A 21,170-nucleotide genomic window follows, 5' to 3' on the forward strand; every position below is an offset into this window, starting at 1 on the left:
TAGGTTACGACCCTTGTTATTTGTAAACCAACATGATATGATCTGTATCATGAATGCCGGTATAAAAAAAAGCACTAAATAAATAAATAAAATAACTGCATCAGTCCCTGCCAGCTTGGCTCATCTGCCAGCAGCAGCAATTGTCACTGCTGGCAGATGAGCCAAGTTGCCAGGGACACTCATGGAGGGGTGACAGCAGCTGCTGCCATTGCTGACAAACGAGCCTAGTGTCACTGAGAGTGATTGGTGCTGGACTGAGATCTTTCCTTCAGTTGCCAGGGCCGGTGAGATGGCTGTCTCCTTGCAGAATTACAGAGGATGGGAGTTGAACTGAGAAAATAAGTATTTTTCGTCATCGGGTTTCAAGAAAAACACTGATTTATGAACAGTGAACTAATACTATCTTCATCGTAACAGGTCTTTTACGAACCAGTTGGGAAATATGTCAGAACCAAGCATTTCTCAATGTAGCCAGTCAAGCCTAGAAGTCAGCAAGAAACAAAGAGACATTCGTTCTTTTGCACAGCATTGTGATCGGCCTTCACATGCATCAAAAAAAGTCTACACCAGGATCCCGTGTTCGAGAATTCCCTGAAAAACTGCATGCAGATGGGAACAAATTATTCTGCACATTCTGCAATGTTGCTCTCAATCATGACCGCAGATCTGTGATTCTGGATCACTTTGCATCCAGAAAACACAAACTGAAGGAAGATGTGCTTCAACAGGATGGAGGAATCAAACGCCAGAAGACCATCACAAGTACACTGAAAAACAAAACGCAGGCAGAGAAAGAATGTGTGGATGTAAGTCTCTTCACTTTTTCCCTTTCATGGGATTTTTATTATTTAATGTGAGTTACCTTGGATAAGGGCACTCAAGATTGTCCTGTCTTCTTTCAGATTTGTAAAGCATGGGTGAAGACGCTCGCAGGTGCCAATATCCCACTGTCCAAAAGTGAACACTTGCAAGAGAATTTCTCAACAGCAGGGTTCGGAATGGTGGTGCAGTTCCTGGAAGGACCCAACTGACTGAGACATACTTACCAGAAGTCTACCATGAAGAAAAAGAAAATTTACAACTGATGCTTAAAGATAAAGTTGCAATTATCTTTGATGAAACATGTGATGATGCAAGATCAGTTCTTAATGCATTGTTTGCACCATTGAAACCTGATTGCAGTGGGCATGTAAAATCATTTTTGGCAGATACAGTGTTTTTAAATGTTGTTAATCACTCAACTGTTGCCCAAGTTGTAGTCAAAGCGGTAAATGATTATCAGATTGATTACAACAGTACTTTGGTAATCGATACTGATAATGCTAGTTATATGAATAAAGCATTTAATTCTGTGTTTTCTACACTGCTTCCAAATTCTGTGCATATCACTTGTTTGGCACATATTGTTAACTTAGTTGGTGAATCATTCAGAAAGCCTTTTCAGTTAGTTGATACATTTGTAAGGAGCTTCAAACACATGTTCTATAACTCTGGTAGTAGGAAAGCGAAGTACCTCAGTTTCTTGAACAAAAAAACTACAAGAGAAATCTCCAGCTGCCAAAGCATCCATGCCTCCAAGTCCTGTCGGAACACGTTGGAACAGCTGGTTCCATGCTATTCAGTATCATGTTAAGAATTTTCAGTTTTACAAAGAATTCTTCAATGAAGAGTGTAACAGTAACTCCCAAATTTCTATGCACACTATTCAGAAAATATTGAATGACCTAACTACATTCACACTCTTAAGAGTACAGATCAATTTTCTAGCAAAAAAATGTTAACAAATTCTCAGTTTAAATCTGGCCTTTGAGAGTAGGAAACCTTGCACTGTTAAAGCATTTGGTCTTCTAGAAGAACTGCAGATATATTTGAATTCAGATCTAGAACTCCCTTCAGAAAGCACTTCTGAGTTCTTTGAATTTAAGAAGGCTGAAAACTCATGTCCTGTCAAAAGATTTGCTTGTCTAGATCTCTTCAAAGAGGTATTCTATGAAACCTCTGTAAAGCTTGACAAATATTTGTCATTTGGCCAACCAGGTCTTAATTATCTGAAGGCTTGTAGGTTATTTGATCCTCAGAGTTTATATCCTGCCAGAACAATATGAGCATTTTCAGGCAATACCTGGTTTCTCCGAGGTACCTGAATGTGAATTAAAATTGTACAGGGAAAAGATTGTGCCTGAAGCTATTCAGAATCATGCTATGATAGACCTCCAAAAGAGAATGCCAAATATTGCCAAATTGGCCTTCAGTTGCATAAACTCTGTCTCCAACTCTGCAGATGCAGAGAAGTTTTTCACTGTATAATTTGATACTTTCTGCCAGAAGGGAATCACTGAGAAAAACGTGAAGGCACTTTGTGTTTTGTACTATAATTTAAATGAAACTACTGGATTGAGTAGAAGCAGCTAAAGACAGTTTGCCTTAATTGGCAAAGCACTGGCAAGTTCCAACCCTCCAGATGTTAGAAGGAAGGCTCCTAATGGGGACTGATCTCCCTATCTATCTTTTTCTTTCTGATTGTATACAAAAGTTTGCACTCCTGGTGGTATAAAGTCCAAAGAAGTGTCCAAAATCCTCTTCGTGGCCTCCTAAGGCTGAGGTGAAAATCTTCCTTAGGCAAGTGCAGATGGTAGGTCAAATGCTTGTTGCAGATTGTTGAAAGATTTAAACTCCTCCCCGCACCCCCCCCCCCCAGGCAATACCGCCCCAGTTAAATAGATTACCTGAAATTGTCTGGTGCTCCCATTTATATTGAAACTTTGGAAATCATTCAAAGTCACAAAGACTGATTCTCATATGAAGAAGATAAACATTCTCTTTGTTACAGTTTGGTACTTTCGGCCAGAAGGAAATCACTAACGGGCTGATACAGTAAGGAGCGGTAGGAAGAGGTGCGTTAGTGCCGGGCGCACCCGCGTTTGCCGCACGCACAGTCCGGCTCACCTACCGCTCGATTCTGTATGTAAATAGCTTGCAAATGCAAGCCGCGTCCAAGAAGCATCCGAGAAGGGTTAGGCCCGCGCAATCCATTTTACTGTATAGAGCGCTATACAGCGCCTATACAGTAACCTGGGTGCGCTGATACCTGTCATTTCAAATGACATTTGAAATGACAGGTACCAGGAAGTGGATGGTTCTTCTCCTACACTCGGGTCCTCTCTCCCCCCCTCCCGAAGCAAGGCGCAGAGCGAAAATTAAAACAAAAGTGAATAAAGTGTAATAAAAATAAACTTACTGCATGTGAATTTTCTTTGAACAGTCCTCTCTCTCCTCCTCCCGAGGCGCGCACCGAGGCTCCCGGGGCAGCCGGCGGGTGTGCATTCAGCCAGGCGGAGGGAGCCGGCGGCGAAAGCGGCTTCCTGCAGGAGCCGGCAGCGAAGGTGAATGAATGCACGCCTGTGTACGCCTGTGCGTGCAATTTGGGCGCTCAAGGCAGTGCATTAGCAAACGCCGACGTCACACGCCGTGACGCCAAACGTCGTGACGTCACGTCTTGAGCGCCCAAATTGCAGGCACAGGCATACACAGGCGTGCATTCATTCACCTTCGTCGGCGGGGGCTGCTGGAAGCTGCTTTCGCCGCCGGCTGCCCCCGGGAGGCAGGGGAGCTGCAGTGCGCGCCTCGGGAGGAGGGGAGAGAGGACTGTTCAAAGAAATTTCACATGCAGTAAGTTTACTTTTATTACACTTTATTTACTTTTGATTTAATGACATGTCGAGCCGATTTTCGCCCTGCGCCTTGCTTCGGGAGGGGGGATTTTGACCGGAGCCTGTCTACTGCTGTCGCACCACACTAACGCCAGGGTAAGGGTCCCGGAGGGTGAGGGGGTCGTTTGCCCATGAAATTTTGCCTCTCTGACCTGACGCTCCACACTAACGCAGGGGTAAGGGTAGGCGGTAAGTTAGCAGGTTAAACATGCGGCAAAACTGCAGGTTAAAAAGGCGATAATCGGGGCGCACGTTGCTGTATGGGAGGGAATAGCTAATCGGAGCGTTTACATCTCATATACATGCTGCGGGCGGAAAGGGTTACCGGTTGATTTAAAGAAGCGGTAAGGATGAGTTAAAAAGGATAGTGAATTGCGGGTTGGACTTACGCGGCCAAATTGTGAGTTAGAAGCGGGTTAGAAGCAGGGTAACCGCGGCCGCGCTTTACTGTATCGGCCCTGCATGTGAGAAAAATGTGAAGGCTCTGTTTTCTGTACTATTATTTAAATGGTAATACTGGATTGCACTGAAATGCAGAATAATTTGCAAAAAATAGCGTTATTTTGAAAAATAAATGTGCAGAATTTTGCAGAATTTAGAAAGTGTGCGCAGAATTTTCAATTTTTTGTTGCAGATTTTTAATTTTTTTTGCGCAGAATTCCCCCATGAGTAATATTAGGGCCATATATATTTACAAGAGTAACCTTTACGTTGTGCAAAAGCAGTTGAGCACAACTGTAAGGGAAGGGTTTTAGCAACTAGAATACAGACCCACCCCCCCCTGCTTCTTGAGTTGTAAGATGCGTAATAGACAGCCCCACCCATCCCACCTTCAGTTTCTCATGTTCTTTTCTGGTAAGATGCATTTCTTGTAACATTAAAATCTGGGTTTTAGTTCTCTAAGCAAATTGTAGTATGTGTTTTACTAGGCAAATAAATACCTTTAACGTTCAAAGAAACAGTTTCATCAGTGATACCTAGGACGATATCAGGATATGCAGCTTCAATTTCAACAATAATGGGTTACATTACATAAATAATACACCAGAGACCAAAGCTAGACAAAAGCCTGTACACATTGAGCTAAATACTCTGTTATAAAACATTGGGCAATAGTGGACTTGTGCCCCATATTTTCACCCACATCTCAACCTAATTCTAGCACCCCCACCCCCCACCCAAACTTTATCCCCACCTGCCAATTAGCCCAAAACCAATATCAAGCCAGAACTCCTGTCCCAACTATTCCTGTAACAAAGGTTCACTGCCCCTCAGATGGGACCACCATTGGGATCCAAGGAGTGAAACCAGCAGCTCTGCAGCCCATGCAACCTGCATTTCAAAATCCCCAACTCCCAACAAAACCTAAAATCCTCCCACACCCTTTCCCAATCCCACAACACTCTCTGCCTCCAAAATATACTGTGCGTCTTTATGCACTTCCCTCCAGCTACAACCCATATTCTCCACCTCCTCCGCCAAATCAATAAGTATTTTGCCTCCAGAACCATGCAACTCTGCAAAAGAAGAAAGGCAGAGCAGAAAAGTAAGCATAAAGAAAATAATCAAAACAAACAATAGCTTCAAGGAAATCTTTCCTGGCAACAGAAAATCGTTGATAAAGTCCAAGTTCAGCCAAAACACCCCATTCTTCATCTTCAGTCTAATATCTATCATTCAGCAACCATGAGCAAGTCTCAAACAAATTCAGCTGCATCTCTAATCCCATTATATATCGAGACAGCATGGCCATTCAAAACCTGAATCAGGAAGATTTTCTTCATCCATACTCCAAACCTGTGGAGCCGATTTGCTGATCTCACGCTACATTTGAATATCAAACTATAAGTACATCCAAGATCCGTAGAAACCGCTGTGCTGACGACGAACCAGAGAAGCAACCAGTTCCCTGAAAAACTGCATAAACCAGCAAGTTGGCTCTGCTGCACAAGCCAGATCTTGGATACATTAAGTTTCTGGAGCAGGCTAGAACACTGAAGATATATAAACCAGAAAACAAAAAAATGCAGGAAACAAAAACAGCTCTGCCAAAAAACACAGTGGAAGTACTTTCAGGCAGTACGCATACCAGACTTCCAACATAAGTCACCAAATGATGAGTTATTGCTGCATGAGTCTTCCCGCTGTGTGCTATTGGTTTCTTGCCTGTGCACAATTATGGTGCCAGCGCGCCACTGTCATCACGAGACTGCCATTTTTCTAACCACGTTTCAGCCTCTTTCCGTATGTTGAAAGTTGTAGGTTTCCCCTGATCAAACACTACAATTTTGCTGGATACTGTAGAATATATCTGATATTGCACTTTTGCATCTCTTTTCACTGCCGTCTCTCATCGCAGTTCTGATGAAGAGTCAGGAAAAAACATGATATGATTACCCTGGAAAATGACGTCCTCTCTCTCTCTCTCTCTAGTGGAAGACAGGATTTTCTGCTTATTTTGAAAACAGTGAAGTTTAATAATCACTGATCTCGGCAGACCCTTCAGGGTTGGAGCTGGTGCCAAGGCCCAATGTGCCCTATCAGTCTTTATAGAGCCTTTGCTATTAGAGATATGAAGTAGTTCCAGGAGCCATTTTAAAAAGCTCGCACAAGCATTACTACCTTCAGCTCTCTCAGGAATCTCTAGGACCCAAATATTAGTTTAAAATCTTGGTCTTTGCCTTCAAGGCCCTACATGGCTATGCTCCACTCTACCTTAGAGATCATCTCTCCCCCATGTATACTAAACCTTGCACTGGCTGCCATAAGTCCTCTTTATTGTGCCAGCCCCAAAAAAGTGCAGCTCACAAACATCAGAAAGAGAACTTCTCAGGATATGGACATGCCACCAAACAAACATCGGACTAGCTCCAAATCTCCAAAAACATGACTTGAGGCAGTTTCAGTCCTCCGCTGTAATTCAGGCTCCCAGACTTAGAACTCCCCGGGTCACAGAATGCTACCGTAGAGAACAGGTACAGCCTTTGCTGCATATATACACAATTATCACCACATATATTAACCACTTTGACGGTATTTACTGTATATTACTACCTCAATATGCAGATTGACTGCATTTGACTACCTCAATATGATTGTCCTGCCTGTGTATTTATTGTACCATGCTTTGAACTCTCCTAGATGGAAAAGCATAAAGCAAACAATGATGATATTGCAAAGATAAAGGTTTCATGGTATGGATGCTGGAAGGAAGCTCACAGGAAATATGAATAATTCTTTACTGAGAGGGTTTAGACTCTTAAATCTACCAGTAGAATTGATGGAAACCTAAACTGTAACAGAATTTAAGTATGCCTGGGAAAGATATAGAGAATAGTAAGAACAGGGTTGAGAGGCCGGGCAAAAGGCAAAGGGAGGTACGAGGTGGTGTTGGTGCCTGGATGTTGGTTGAAGTATAGGAACTTGAATGCTCATCTATCCAGAATGGTAGAAGCCCAACTTGGGAAGACAACAAAACTAACTTGAATGAGGCACAACATCCCGCATGTGGTCAAACTTGTATAACTGGCAGCTAGAATATATCCTTAGTTAGAGCAGTGTAGATAGTATAAACTGCAGCTCCTGAGGGTGGAGGACTTTGCTGTCGTGGCAGAGGTTGTTGGGATTACAGTGTAGTCGTGTATGTGACCAGGTCAGCAAGCTCTCAAGATGGATCCTCCGGGATGCAGTATAGTTCCCACCTCCCTCAAATAGGTCTCCCACAGGGACAGGTGCTCTCAACCCACCCAGTAAATTCTCTCAAGGTAAAGAGGGGAGGCAAGGATAATAAAATAGAGAAATATGTTTCATTTTCAGTACAAACAAACTTATTTTAAATACTTGGAACAATACTATGTTTCAACAACATCAAAATGTGCACATATATATGTCATATCTTTACTCATAAATAAGCATGCTCATTTTTCATTACCATTATTTCTTTCATATATTGTTTTCCTTACAGAAATTACTGTACTTAACAAGCAAGAAAATACAAAACTGTCAGCACATTCAGGATGCACTTCTATCACATAAGTATTATCTTGTAAACTATTTTGTTACTATATTACTTTTCAGAAGTTAATTCTCAATGTCTTATTCCTATGACTTAAGAATTGATTCTGTGTGTTCTTTTTCTTGTTTTTCATGTCAAGATAAGTTACTTAAATGAATTAAAAAAAAACATGTTTTACATATAGTGTTTTCTTTTTATCTTTTCTGTTCTCTTACTTTCTCTTTCTTTTCTTTGTGTCTAGTAACTTCATATTTGTGTGTTTATATGCTCAGGCCTGGTTATAGTTACTAATGTTCTTTTCTTTAGAATGAAAACAATCTGTATTTTCTTGCTTCTGTCAGTGCTGGCCAGTTCTTTCTTCCTCTCCTCTTTTCTCTTGTGGCTTCCTCTTCAACCTACTAACTTATACGTTAAATAAAGCAAAGAAAAACACTCTCTCTCAACCCACTCCAGAATATCTCCCCACTTTGTTTTGAATGTAGCCATGGATTATTTTGAATAGAGTGTTCCTTGTAACTAAACACTGAATTGTCTTTAGTATTCAAGCATTCAGTGTTCTTCATCAATAGTAGTCATTCACACTTGTGTTACTATTCCTAAAAAAAAATGCTGTGATAATACGCAGTACAGCAATAGGACTTACTTTTAAACTTTTCTGCCTAGCTCACCTTAGCTAGAACCCACACTCAATCTCTCATAACATGCACACTTTTATCCTATTATGACTGTTCCTTTATTTCATAGAATGTTTTTAAACTCTGACTAGGCCTGAAACAGAACTATGATAGCATCTCTGCTCTCTTAGACTTCAGGTTCACTACTGCTCAATTCTAAACTGACAGTTTTCTAAGCTTAGAATATCCCTGCTCTTGCTGATGTCATCCTAAGAAGTAGTACTTGGGATAGTCTATTTAGTATCTTTAACTTTTGCTGATGGGACAATTTCTATTTGGGTTTATTATTTTTAACATTAGTACTTTTTATGATGATCTTTGCCTCAGATTTGGATCCTGCTCTGCGGCTTAGGATATTAAAACTGTGCCTGCCCACTACTGATCCCTAGGGAAACCTTTGTCAAGGCTCCATAACTACTGCTTCGCTTGGTCCTCTGGTTGCTATGGGAATCGTATTTTATGCTAGGGAGTGAACCAACAATTAGGGGTGTCTGGATGGTACCAAATTACTTTAAAATTTAATTCTCCGCTATATTTATGCCTATAAAAATATTCCTTATATTTATTCCTGGCTTTTCTGGTGCTTTTTATTCCTTAAAATATCTGTTCAGCTTGAGAAACTACTTTAAATATTTTTCCCTTAAAAGCTATTTTTAAATGACCATTTATGGCCAGGCAGAGGTTCTTAGCAGGTTTTTATTTTTAAAAGCTTATGCTTGTTTTTTAAAGTGGTTTAGACTGAAGATGGGCAGGGCTTCCATCAGGGTAAATTACAATATTTTAAACATCATTGGGGTCAAGTGAGTTGAGTTATGTCATACAGATGGCCAGGGTCCCCTTACCTGGCCACTGCCGTTGTTTCCCTTAAAATTGTACTTAGGTTCTTTTATTTTATAAAAAAAATTGATAGCCCCCCCCCCCCCCCCCCCCCGAACTGCAGGTACCCACTGATGTCATTGATGACATCAATGAGACTGTGGCCTATTCAATAATCACTTGGGGGTATCCCTTAGGCCCTCTGACATTAATCGCAGTGTTTTTAATTTTATTTTCTAAATTTAAAGAAGAGACAGAGGCATGGACACTTACTCAGGTTGCAGGGCAGCAGTGTCCAGCAATAGCAGCAATGGTGATTTCGGTGATGATCATCCACAGCCCTGTAGACTACAACGCTCCAGTGGCTCCATTGGCAGGAGAAGGAGGCCACCGGCAGTTGTCATGATTACCATCACAGCTGACCGCTGTCAGTCAGCTGATTCCTCCCGTTCTAGCTTCTCCCTTTATCCTCGATCCGGCAGTATTCAGCAGGACCTGGCATCAGCAAAGTGATGCGATGCCTCATTTCCTCTCAGGCCCCTCCTCTGAAGCACAACTCGAGTTTCTTCTTTGAGGCATCTTCAGCACAGGTTGTCCTTCAGGCTCAGCCACTCCCAATAACTGGTGGTATGTTTGCAGCTTTCTTATTGATTGGGCATATGTTGCAGGTGCCGCATTCTGACTATTTTCACTTTTGGGGGGGGGGGGGGGGGGTTTTCTGGCACTCTGCTGCTCAGTGGGTTTCCCTCCCACGAAACAACTTCGGCGCTCTCCTGTATCATGGTGCTTCCCTTCAGCTCCTTCTAAGCAGCCCTCTTTCTGTGTTTCTTCACCGCGACTCCTTCCTTCTGCTGCTCAGCAGGCCATGCTGCCATTCCCTGCCAGGTTTTTGTCTCTCAGCGTGACTAGGCCTGGGGACTGGAAAGTGACCTTTTCCTGTGACGTGGCAATCGCTTGCAGACACTCACTTTCCTCAGCTTTCCAGCCTTTCTTTCTTCTCAATGCAGGCCCGATGCAGCCTCTGTCTTGGACTCATTGTTACTGCCTCTCTCACAGTCAGGTCTCCAAGCCTCCTCAGGCCCCTCTCCTCCATGTTAGTTCCAGCGCCCCTCCTTTTGTGGCCACTTCCTGCACGTTGCTTCTAGGGTGACCTTCTTCCTCTCGGTTACTGCAGGCATCTTCTCCGGTGTCTTTCTTCCTTCACTCCTCTCGCTCTACAGCCTCTGTAGAATATGAGGTGACTGCGGCCCTCCTCCTATGCACTGTCGTGAGAGGATGGCTTACTGGCAGACACCATAATTCTCTCTCATAGGGCTCAACTTTATTTTCCCTTGCTGCTGCTGCTACAGCTGCAAAACACTGGGTCCTGGGGTCTTCAGGTAAGCCTTTTACTTATTTATTATTACCCTGTTTACAATGGGAACAACCAGGTTGATAAGCCAATTGGTACTTACCCATCATCTACTATGTATATTCCTAAATTTAATAAGAATCTAAGAGTTCAAACATTTCCTGATTAATTTAGTTTTATAAATCATGTTATGACACCTCTGATCCTCTTGTGCCAATACTAACAGAACAGGGACGATAAAAATAAATGTTTGCAGAACTCACGTAACCACAAGAATGCTTATTAAGCTACTGGATAGGCAGCTCTCAGCAGAGGGAACAAACTATTGCTCAACAGTACTTCAGCATGTCCCAAAGCTATTATTGGTCCCACTAGGTGACATGATGGTTTTGTTTCTATATTTGTAGTTGTATAAACATACTGATGGACAAGTGAAAACAGAGTGCATCATTGGTGGTGGTGGTGGGGTTTAAAATAAACTACTGAGATATACTCACTATTTAATATTGCTCACAGATTTAACAGCAGATGTTTTCTATTAAAGCATATTTGGAAACATATTTACAAATAATTCATCTTACCAGGGTGATTTGTCTTGATGTGTGATTTTATAAGTCTGTCTTCTGAAAATGATTTCTCACACACAGGGCATGAATAACTCCTTTTGTCCTATTTAAAAAATGCAGTAACAACAGCAAGAGATCACTGGACTGAATACTAAAGACATTACATATAGAATTTATCTGTCATCAATTTAGTATACCACCCCAAGGGCTGCAGAATAATATATGACCCCTTGATAAAGCTTTAACTAAAGTACCCAGATGAAAATCTGTTAGACGCTACATTGCTTCTAATGAAAAACTCAGAGTAAAACATTGAAACCAGCTGCCACTGAATACAAGAATAATTTATTGCTCTGCCTATTAATACACCAAAGTTAAACAATACATAGCCCTCTATGCTTTATGCTGCCTAGCATATAAGAGAATGAGGTGTAGGATTACTGCAGGTGACAAGAGGAACACTTGTACAAAATATTGTATATTTAAATTATTAGTTAGTTAGATAGCAGATCATAAGTCTATTGAGCGTAATCTACTTCTACATTTTCCTTACATCTATCCATACATGGAAATCTAGGCTGAAGCCAAAACATTTGGGGATAAATAGTCAAAAGGGACCTAGCCAGCTAAATGACGACTTAATTGGATAGTTAAAAGCCTTTGAAAATGTACAAGGTTGAGCAGCTAAATCTAGATGGCTACGTTTTGCTGCTCAATCTCTGGGTGGGCCTAGGGTCAGGGTTACGTCAGGGGGTCGAGGGGAGGGAGGAGTTAAGAGGATAGCAGCGATTTTAGTGCTAGCCAACTAACTTCACCAGTCAAATCTAGGTGCTGCAAAAACAGGCCTTGATTTGGCCGTCCAGCCACCCCTTCCCTTCCCTCCACACTGCCAGCTATTCGAACTCCCTCCATCCCTCTGGACAATAAAAAAGAAAAAAAAATGGCCACTCATCTCCCTCCCTCCAGATATATAAACAAATAAAAGATATCCTGGATCTGCCATTCTCTCCCTCCATACCCCTTCCTCCTTCCACTAAACATATCCAAATGACCCTGCCATTCCCTATTCTTCCAACCCATACCCCCACTTCTCCGAATCTTCCAAGGTAACTCTAGCCAAGCCAGAAAACAGGCTTATTGCTCTAACACAGGGGTCGGGAACCCATGGCTCGCGAGCCAGATATGGCTCTTTTGAGGGCTGCATCTGGCTCGCAGACACGTGTCGCCATACTTCGCGGTTCCCCGCTGACCCAGCTGCTCCCTGGTCCTCCGCCGCCCGGGCTTAAAATGCTGTCAGCCCGGGCGGAACGCGGCAGGATAGCTGGAGTCAGCGGCACCGGCGTGCTCTCTTCTCCTCCCCCCCCCCCCCCGCGGCCCGGAAGAGGAAGTGGAGAGCATCGGGTGCCTGCGCGGGAAGAAGAGACCACACTAGCGTGGTCTCTTCTTCCGCGCAGGCACCCGATGCTCACCACGTCCTCTTCCGGGCCGCGGGGGGGAGGAGAAGAGAGCACGCCGACTGGAGTCATCCGGGTGCCTGCGCGGGAGTCATCGGGTGTCAGCCGGGTGCCAGCGCTGGAGTCATCGGGTGCCTGCGCGGGTCTTCCCGCGCAGGCACCCGATGCTCTCCACTTCCTCTTCCGGGCCGCGGGAAGAAGAGAGCACGCCGGTGCTCTCTTCTTCCCGCGGCCCGGAAGAGGAAGTGGAGAGCATCGGGTGCCTGCGCGGGAAGAAGACTGGAGCGCGGCTCGGAGGAAAATGAAAATCTTCAACCGCGGCCGATGGGACTCCGCCTTCGCCTCCGCGAGGGCTGAAAATGAAGGAGGTTAGCGTTGGGGGGTGGCTGCTGCTGCCGCGAGTTCCCGGGGGGGGGGGGGGGGGGGGGAGAGTGAATGAGCGAGCAAGCATGTGTGTTTGAGATCCTGTGTGTGTGAGTGAGAGATTGCATGTATGTGAATGATTGATTGAGAGCCTGTATATGTGAAAGAGAATATGTCTGTGATTGAGAGCCTGCCTGTGAGAGAGAGAGCATGAATGTAAGTTTACCATTGGGAACCTGTATGTGTAAGTTTGTAATTGAAAACCTGTTTGTTTGAAAGAGTATGTGTGTATGATTGAGATCCTTTGTGTGTGAGAGAGATCATGTGTATGTATGATTAAGAGCCTGTGTGTATAAGTAAGAGAGAGATCATGTGTGTCTGTGTCTGATTGACAGCTGGTTTAGGTGATGGAGCATGTGAGTATGTGATTGAGAGCCTGTGTTTAAATGAGAGAGAGAGACCATGTGTGTCTGTGTGATTGAGAGCTGATTTAGGTGAGGGAGCATGTGAGTATGTGATTGAGAGCCTGTGTTTAAATGAGAGAGAGAGACCATGTGTGTCTGTGTGTGATTGAGAGCTGATTTAGGTGAGGGAGCATGTGAGTATGTGATTGAGAGCCTGTGTGTAAATGAGAGAAAGAGAGGACATGTTTGTAAGCATGTGAATGAGAGTCTGTGTGTGAGAGAAAAAGACAGCATGTATTTATGTGATTGAAAGCCTGTGTGTGTGTAAGCGTGAAAAGATAGACAGCATGTGTGTAAATGTGTAATTAAGAGCCTATATAAGTGAGAGAGAAAAAACATTTGTATATGTGAGTGACTGAGAGCATGTGTGTATAGGTGTGTCATTGAGAGCCAGTGTGAGAGAGAGCGCTGGTATGTGACTGAGAGAGGAGAAAGTTCCAAGCAAACCACCCCACCTCCTGCTAATTCAGAACAATCTCAGGACACCTGGATATCAAACGTTCCCAGGTATGCAGAGCAAAAAAATTTTTGTATCCTTATTATTTTTCATTACTGGATCTTTGTGTCTGCTATTTTGAAATATTTTGTTGGTATCTGGAAATGTTTTATATGAGTTTTTAATTATTGGATATTCCACTCATCAGCTGTTTCGAAATATGTTCTTTTTGTTAGTACAGTTTTACTGCTGATGATTTTATATTTCTTGATTTGTTTTATAAGGATGTGTGATGTTTCTTTTTTCCTTTGTTACACTGCATACAGAGACTCTGGCTTGTTGCAGTTTCCAATTCAGTTTTTGTCTGCATGCTTCTTGTTATGCGTTTTGGTCTCTTTATTCTATGTTAGGTGAGGGACAGCACGTGATTCAGGTGAGGTTTTCTGCTGGCGTGTAGTTTCTGTGTAGGACTCTATAGCAGCCTGACTTGGTCCGTTTTCCTAATAGGAGATGTATTGGTGTCTTAAGGCCTGGTGTAATATTTTCAGAGACTTATTGTACTTTAAAAGTGTGATCTTACATAAAATGCACACATTTACTTGTATTTAGTTTTAAACATATTGTATGGCTCTCATGGAATTACATTTTAAAATATGTGGCGTTTATGGCTCTCTCAGCCAAAAAGGTTCCTGACCCCTGCTCTAACAGCTGGACACTGAGCTGTGTTTTGTTCTGGGAAGAGGAGGGTTTGGTTCTGTTATATTGTATGGTTTGGTTTGGTTCTGTTATATTGTATGTTGCATTTAACACATAACAAGGGCTCCAGGTATAGATTTCACAAACCAAAGATAGGAGAAATGCTGACAGCTGCTACAATGTGCTGACCTTAGCAAAAGACAACATATCTGCTAAGAAGGGTTTGCAGTTCTGTTTCAGGTGAAACGTGGGTAAATGTAGCATCCTATTGTAGCAATTTTCAAAAGCCATTTAACTGGAATAAATGCTTTTTAAAATCAGGCCCTTTGTGTGTGTCAATATGTAAGACTACTCTACCAAAACATCTTGCTGGTAAAGCCTATAAGATCCAGAGAGGAAATTTGCAGAGATTGTCCACTATGCCTGCATGTGACCTGTGAATGACAGGGATATAAGGACACTGAAAGTTGTAAAATGTGAGTCTGACAAAAAAGGCTTCAGAGATCTCTTCTTGCACGAAAGCCTGATAATCATCTAAGAGAAATTCTGTTTTTTTTCCACCAAGATTAGAAGTGAATGCAAATGCCTGAATTTCTGTAGAAATATACATTATAATTCAAATAGTATTGTTAACTGTAGAAATTATAATGAAGTACTACTATTTGGGCGACTGCTTGGCCTTTAAAAATGTGGTCTTATTGCAATTTTTATTCCTTATTCCCCTAACAGAGGCACAAGCTGGGAAGTGGTGGGAAAACTGGAATCACTTGCGAGAGCTTTAATGGAAGGAGGAGAATAGGGCTGCGAACTAATGCAGGATGTCAGATAAGAAAATTATTACTTACCTGCTAATTTTCGTTCCTGTAGTACCATGGATCAGTCCAGACCGTGGGTTATGTCCCCATTCCAGCAGATGGAGTCAGCCAAAGCTTTGAGGGGGCGTCACCATAAGTACTACTACCCCCTCTGCAGGAGTTCAGTATCGAGTATATCAAAGCCCGAGTAAACAAATAAACCCCCGTATTGGATCAAGTTTAAAGTGAACGGCAACAAACAGCCGCAAACAGCCGCACACCCAAAGAATGAACTGTAACCCTCCCACCAACGGGTAGGAGGACATGAATACAGCACGCCAACCCCAAGAGGGACTGCGAAATACAGTGAGAACTGAGAAATCGTGAAAAACAGGAATGATCACTATCGCCCCATAGAAGACAGCTGAGCAGGATTACAACCCAGAAGTGGTGGGCGTCTGGACTGATCCATGGTACTACAGGAACGAAAATTAGCAGGTAAGTAATAATTTTCTTTTCCCTGTACGTACCTGGATCAGTCCAGACCGTGGGATGTACCCAAGCTTCCCTAAACCGGGTGGGGTCCTGCGAGGCCTGCTCGGAGAACCTGCTCGCCAAAATGCCCAGAGACAGAAGAGGCGAGGTGTAGACGATAGTGCCTCGAGAACATATGTAACGACTTCCAGGTGGCCGCACGACAGATTTCCTGTGGGGAGACCGAACGAGTCTCCGCCCAGGAAGCCGCCTGCGAACACGTAGAATGCGCCCCGATGCCGGGCGGGGGAGTCCGCCCCGCCCCAGTGTAAGGAGCGGCAATGCTGGCTTTCAGCCATCGGGCCACGGTCGTCTTTGAGGCCTGGGAACCCTTCCGAGGACCGGGCCAAAGTACGAAGAGATGGTCGGAAGTCCGGAACTCATTCGTAGCCTCCAGATAGATACGCAGAGCGCGCTTGACATCCAGAAGTCGGAGAGCCCTTGGTTCAGACGACGAGAAAGACGGCAGTTCCACCGTCTGATTCACATGGAACGCAGACACCGCCTTCGGAAGGAAGGAGGGAACAGTGCGGAGCGAAACTCCGGAGTCAGAGAAGCGGAGATAGGGTTCTCTACGCGACAGGGCCTGCAGTTCCGAGATGCGTCGAGCGGAGCAAATGGCCACCAGAAACACTGTCTTGAGAGTGAGGTCCTTAATCGTCGCATTGCGCAATGGTTCGAACGGAGGTTCCGACATAGAGCGGAGCACGAGGTTAAGACTCCAAGCGGGACAAGGTTCCCGGACCGGAGGTCGCAAGTGCTTGACACCCTTGAGGAAACGCATAATATCCGGGTGCGACCCAAGGGCGGCCACCTGAACTCGCAGTGAATTATAGGCGAGCCCCTTGTCTACCCCCGCTTGTAGAAACTGAAGGATCTGAGGAACCGAAGCCTTTGTGGGTCTCGTGTTCTGGTCGGTGCACCACAGTTCGAAAACCTTCCAGACCCGAACGTAGGTCGCCGACGTCGAAGTCTTCTTGGAACGCAAGAGCGTTGACACTCCCGCCTCCTGGTAACCTCGGCAGCGGAGACGTTGCCTCTCAAAAGCCAGGCCGCAAGACAGAGGAGTTCTGCCTGGTCGAAAAATACCGGGCCCTGATGCAGGAGGCGAGGGAGATGTCCCAGGCGGATGGGGCCGTCGATCACCAGTTGGAGAAGGTCCGCAAACCAGGGTCTCCGTGGCCATTCTGGTGCGACGAAGAGCACGAGTCCCCGATGAGCTTCTATTCTGCGGAGTAGTCTTCCCACCAGAGGCCATGGCGGGAACGCATAGAGAAGAAGATGGTCCGGCCACGGGAGCACCAGAGCATCCACACCCTCTGCTCCTCGCTCTCTTCGACGACTGAGGAAACGGGGAGCCTTTGCGTTTTGCGCGGACGCCATTAGATCCCTGTGGGGAGTTCCCCACCGGCGAACAAGCAGCTGCATCGCCTCGTCGGAGAGGGACCATTCCCCGGGGCGCTGGCGACTGAGGAAATCCGCCTGGACGTTGTCCACGCCCGCGATGCGCGAGGCCGCCAGACGGACCAGATGTCGTTCCGCCCACTGCATCAGCATGGCTGCTTCGAGCGCGACCTGGGGACTGCGAGTGCCGCCCTGCCGGTTGATGTAGGCCACCGTGGTCGCGTTGTCCGATAGGACCCGAACCTCCCGATTCCGTGTAGGCCTCCGTCAGGTCCAAGGAGGCTAGGAACTCCCCTCGATGCACCGCCGCCACCACCGAGCGCAGCGTTTCCATCCGAAACCGAACCACCCGGAGGGATTTGTTGACTTCCTTCAAGTCCAGGATGGGCCGGTAGGAGTCATCCTTCTTGGGTACCACGAAGTAGATGGAATAAGGGCCCAAGCCCACCTCTCTGGAGGGCACGGGCGCAATGGCGCCAATCACCCGAAGCCTGTCCAGTGTCAACTGCACCTCCCTTCGCTTGGAGGCCGATCCGCAGGGGGAGAAGATGAACCGTCCCTTTGGAGCGCGGACAAATTCCAACGCGTAGCCATTTTCTATGGTGTCCAAGCCCCACTGGTCCGAGGTGATCCGCGCCCACTCCTGGTAGAAGAATGCCAGCCGTCCCCCAAACCGGGGGACGGTGGAGTGGGCGAGCCGAACATCATTGGGAGGACTTGGGAGAGGGTTGTCCCGTTCCCGAGGCGGGACGCACAGGCCTACACTCGCGAAAGGAGCGGGACCAGGGCTGTGACCTGGGGGCAGAGGGCCTGAAGACCGCCGGTCTGTAGTTCCTATAGCGCCGTTGCGCCCTGGATCTGGTGCGGGAGGACGAAAACGCCCTGGAGGTCCGGTACCTGTCCTCCAGCAGGCGATGAACTGCGCTTTCCCCCAGTGACTTGATGATCTGGTCCAAATCCTCTCCGAACAGGAACTTACCCCTGGATGGCATGGAACCCAGGCTCGACTTGGAAGTGTCCGCCGCCCAGTTGCGCAGCCATAGGAGGCGACGCGCCGCCACTACCGAGACCATGTCTCGGGCCAGGACCCGAAGCAGGTCATAGAAGCAGGTCATAGGAGGCGTCAGCCCCGTACACCACCGCAGTTTCCAGCCCATCCGCTTGGGCGGCCTCCTCAGCCGGCAGAACCCGAGAGGGGAGAAGTTGTTGCCCCCAGAGAAGGCGCGCCCTCTGAGCCAGCGAGCTGCACATCACCGCCCGCATCCCCAGCGCGGAGACCTGGAAGACCCGCTGGAGGAAGACTTCCAACTTGCGATCCTGCGTATCCCGGAAGGCCGCGCCACCCATCACTGGTATGGTCGTCCTCTTCGTGACCGCCAACACCGCGGAGTCCACTTTCGGAACCTTGATGAGATCCAGGAAATCCTCTGGTAGCGGATACAGCTTCTCCATGGCCCGACTGACCTTAAGGGAAGCCTCCGGGGCGTCCCAAGCTGCAGGAAGGAATCATGGCTGGGAAAACGCCCGAGCCCTCGGCCGGAGGGCTGCCAGCACCGGATCTCCCTTCTTGGCCGACGAGACGACGGCGGGCACTACTGGAGCGGGCGGGTCCGGCGGCGGATCGAGATCCAGCTCCTGGATAATGAGTGGAATAAGTTCGTCCAGCTTTTCCCCCTGGAAGAGACGCAGCGTGTGCGGATCGTCCCCCTCTGAGGTGGAATCCCCTTGGCCCCCTTCTCCCAGGTCCGGCCCAGGATCCAGGTGCGGGCGGGAGGCAGGGTGGCCCCCACACCCGCCGGGACGGGGGGGGGCCTGAGAGGGAGGCGAGAGCCGCGGGACCTTGGCTGGAGACGGTGCTGCGGGAGCGACAAGGCCCTGCAAATACGCAGTGTGCAGTAACCGTACAAAGTCCGGGGAGAATCCCAGCCTACTCGAGGAAGCCCCGGTGGGGGGAACCCCGTGGGACCCCGGCCCGTCAGGCTGTTGTCCGGCAGCAAATTCGGTGGAGAGCCCTCGGGGGAGTCCCTGTCATCCAGCGCTGCCTGAGTCCCCTCAGGGCGCTGGGCATGTAAAATGGCCGCCGTTCCCGCCAGTAATGGGGGAGGGGCCGGCCCGCGCCGCCCGGGCATGCCTGTCAAAAACGAAAAATTTGCTAAGGGACTGCGACGGGCCCTCCCCCCCGGGGAGGCACCAAGCACAGATCCCCTCACGAGCAATCCGCGATCCCGGCTCACCGCAGGTCGAGCAACGTGCTGACCGCGGCATCGTGAGCACTGCTGACAACGGAGGAGACAGGAAAAATAAACGAAAAGCCTCGGGGGGGGGGCCGAGAAGGAAAAACGCCGGCGCGGGGGGGCCCGAGCGGCCTGCACTGCCCGCCGATGAAGAACGGCGCCGCGGGGGGGCCCGAGCGGCCTGCACTGCCCGCCGATGAAGAACGATGCCGCGGGGGGGCCCGAGCGGCCTGCACTGCCCGCTGATGAACGGTGCCGCGGGGGGGCCCTCCTGGCCTCACAACCCGCCAACGAAGATCTCCCCACTCACCTCCGCAGCCCACGAGGAACCTGCAAAATGGCTGCTGGTGAGTGAGAAAAACGCAGCGAAGCCGAAGCAGCCACGAGCAAAATCAGCTGTAAAGAAAAAAACACAGAAGAATGCACTTACCCCGGTTCACAAGGTACAGCTCGCACCAAGAGAGAGAGGAAGGAAGAGACAACGCAAAGGGAAGTCACGCCGTCCCAAATTGAACCCTTTTTAACTTTTTTTTTTTTTTTTTTTTTTTTTTTTTAAAGTAAAACAAACTTTGGAGGAATCCCTGTCCTCCCGCGCTGCCTGAGTCCCCTCAGGGCGCAGGGAATACAATATGGCCGCCGTTCCCGCCAGGGATGGGGGAGGGGCCGGCCCGCACCGCCCGGGCAAGCCTGCCAAAAAGGAAAAATCGTCCCGGGACCGCGACGTGCCTTCCCCCCCGGGGAGGCACCGAGCGCAGATCCCCTCGCGCGAAATGCGCGATCCCGGATCGCCGCAGGCCGAACAACGCAACGGCCGCGGCATCGGGAGCGCTGGCGAAAACGGAGCAGGCAGGCAAAAAAAAAAAATCAGAAAGCCTCGGGGGGGCCGAGAGGAGAAACGCTGGTGCGGGGGGGCCCGATCGGCCTGCACTGCCCGCCGGCTGAAAAACGGCGCCGCGGGGGGGCCTTCCTGGCCTCACAACCCGCAGAAGAGCTCCCTACTCCCTGCTGCAGGCCACGAGGCCGCGGGGGGGCCTTCCTGGCCTCACAACCCGCCGAAGAAGAGCTCCCTGCTGCAGCCCACGAGGAGCCGGCAAGATGGCCGCGGGAGAGGGAGAAAACGCTGGGAGGCCGGTTCCACCGGCCGCCGCGTCCAAATAAGCTGCAAAAGAAAAATACAGCAAAAACCAATACAACTTACCCCGGTGGACAACAACAGCCTAGTCGCCGGGAAAGGAGAGAGAGAGACAGAGAGACAGCACCAAAAGGAAGCCACGCCTCTCCAATTAAACCAATTAACTTTTTTTTTTTTTTTTTTTTAAAGAACAAACTTGATCCAAAACAACTAAATATAATAGACAGAGAAGAAAAACCCAATCAAGGGAACAATGGTTACAGGTAATCGGGAGCAAGCCCAGATTCCCCTACTCGCATCTGCTGGAGTCAGAAGATACTGAACTCCTGCAGAGGGGGTAGTAGTACTTATGGTGACGCCCCCTCAAAGCTTTGGCTGACTCCATCTGCTGGAATGGGGACATAACCCACGGTCTGGACTGATCCAGGTACGTACAGGGAACAGGGGTCTTCAGGCTTTATTTTATTTATCAGGAAGGGGAATGCATGCTCAGTCTTTTTTCATATTGGGAGGAGGGTAGGGAAATC

At 47.4% G+C, this 21,170-nt stretch overlaps 1 protein-coding gene across 2 annotated transcripts in view; it reads right to left on the reverse strand.

The window, feature by feature from the left end:
* ZFAT (zinc finger and AT-hook domain containing) overlaps window positions 1–21,170 on the reverse strand; it is a 466,784-nt gene that overhangs the window by 283,299 nt on the left and 162,315 nt on the right. For both annotated transcript variants that reach the window (XM_029592065.1, XM_029592066.1), the window contains exon 8: window positions 11,148–11,235. In XM_029592065.1, coding sequence (XP_029447925.1) covers window positions 11,148–11,235 — 88 coding nt within the window. The remainder of the gene's footprint in view (window positions 1–11,147; window positions 11,236–21,170) is intronic.

This window comes from Rhinatrema bivittatum, chromosome 2, assembly GCF_901001135.1.
Source record: "Rhinatrema bivittatum chromosome 2, aRhiBiv1.1, whole genome shotgun sequence".
Classification (NCBI taxonomy): domain Eukaryota; kingdom Metazoa; phylum Chordata; class Amphibia; order Gymnophiona; family Rhinatrematidae; genus Rhinatrema; species Rhinatrema bivittatum.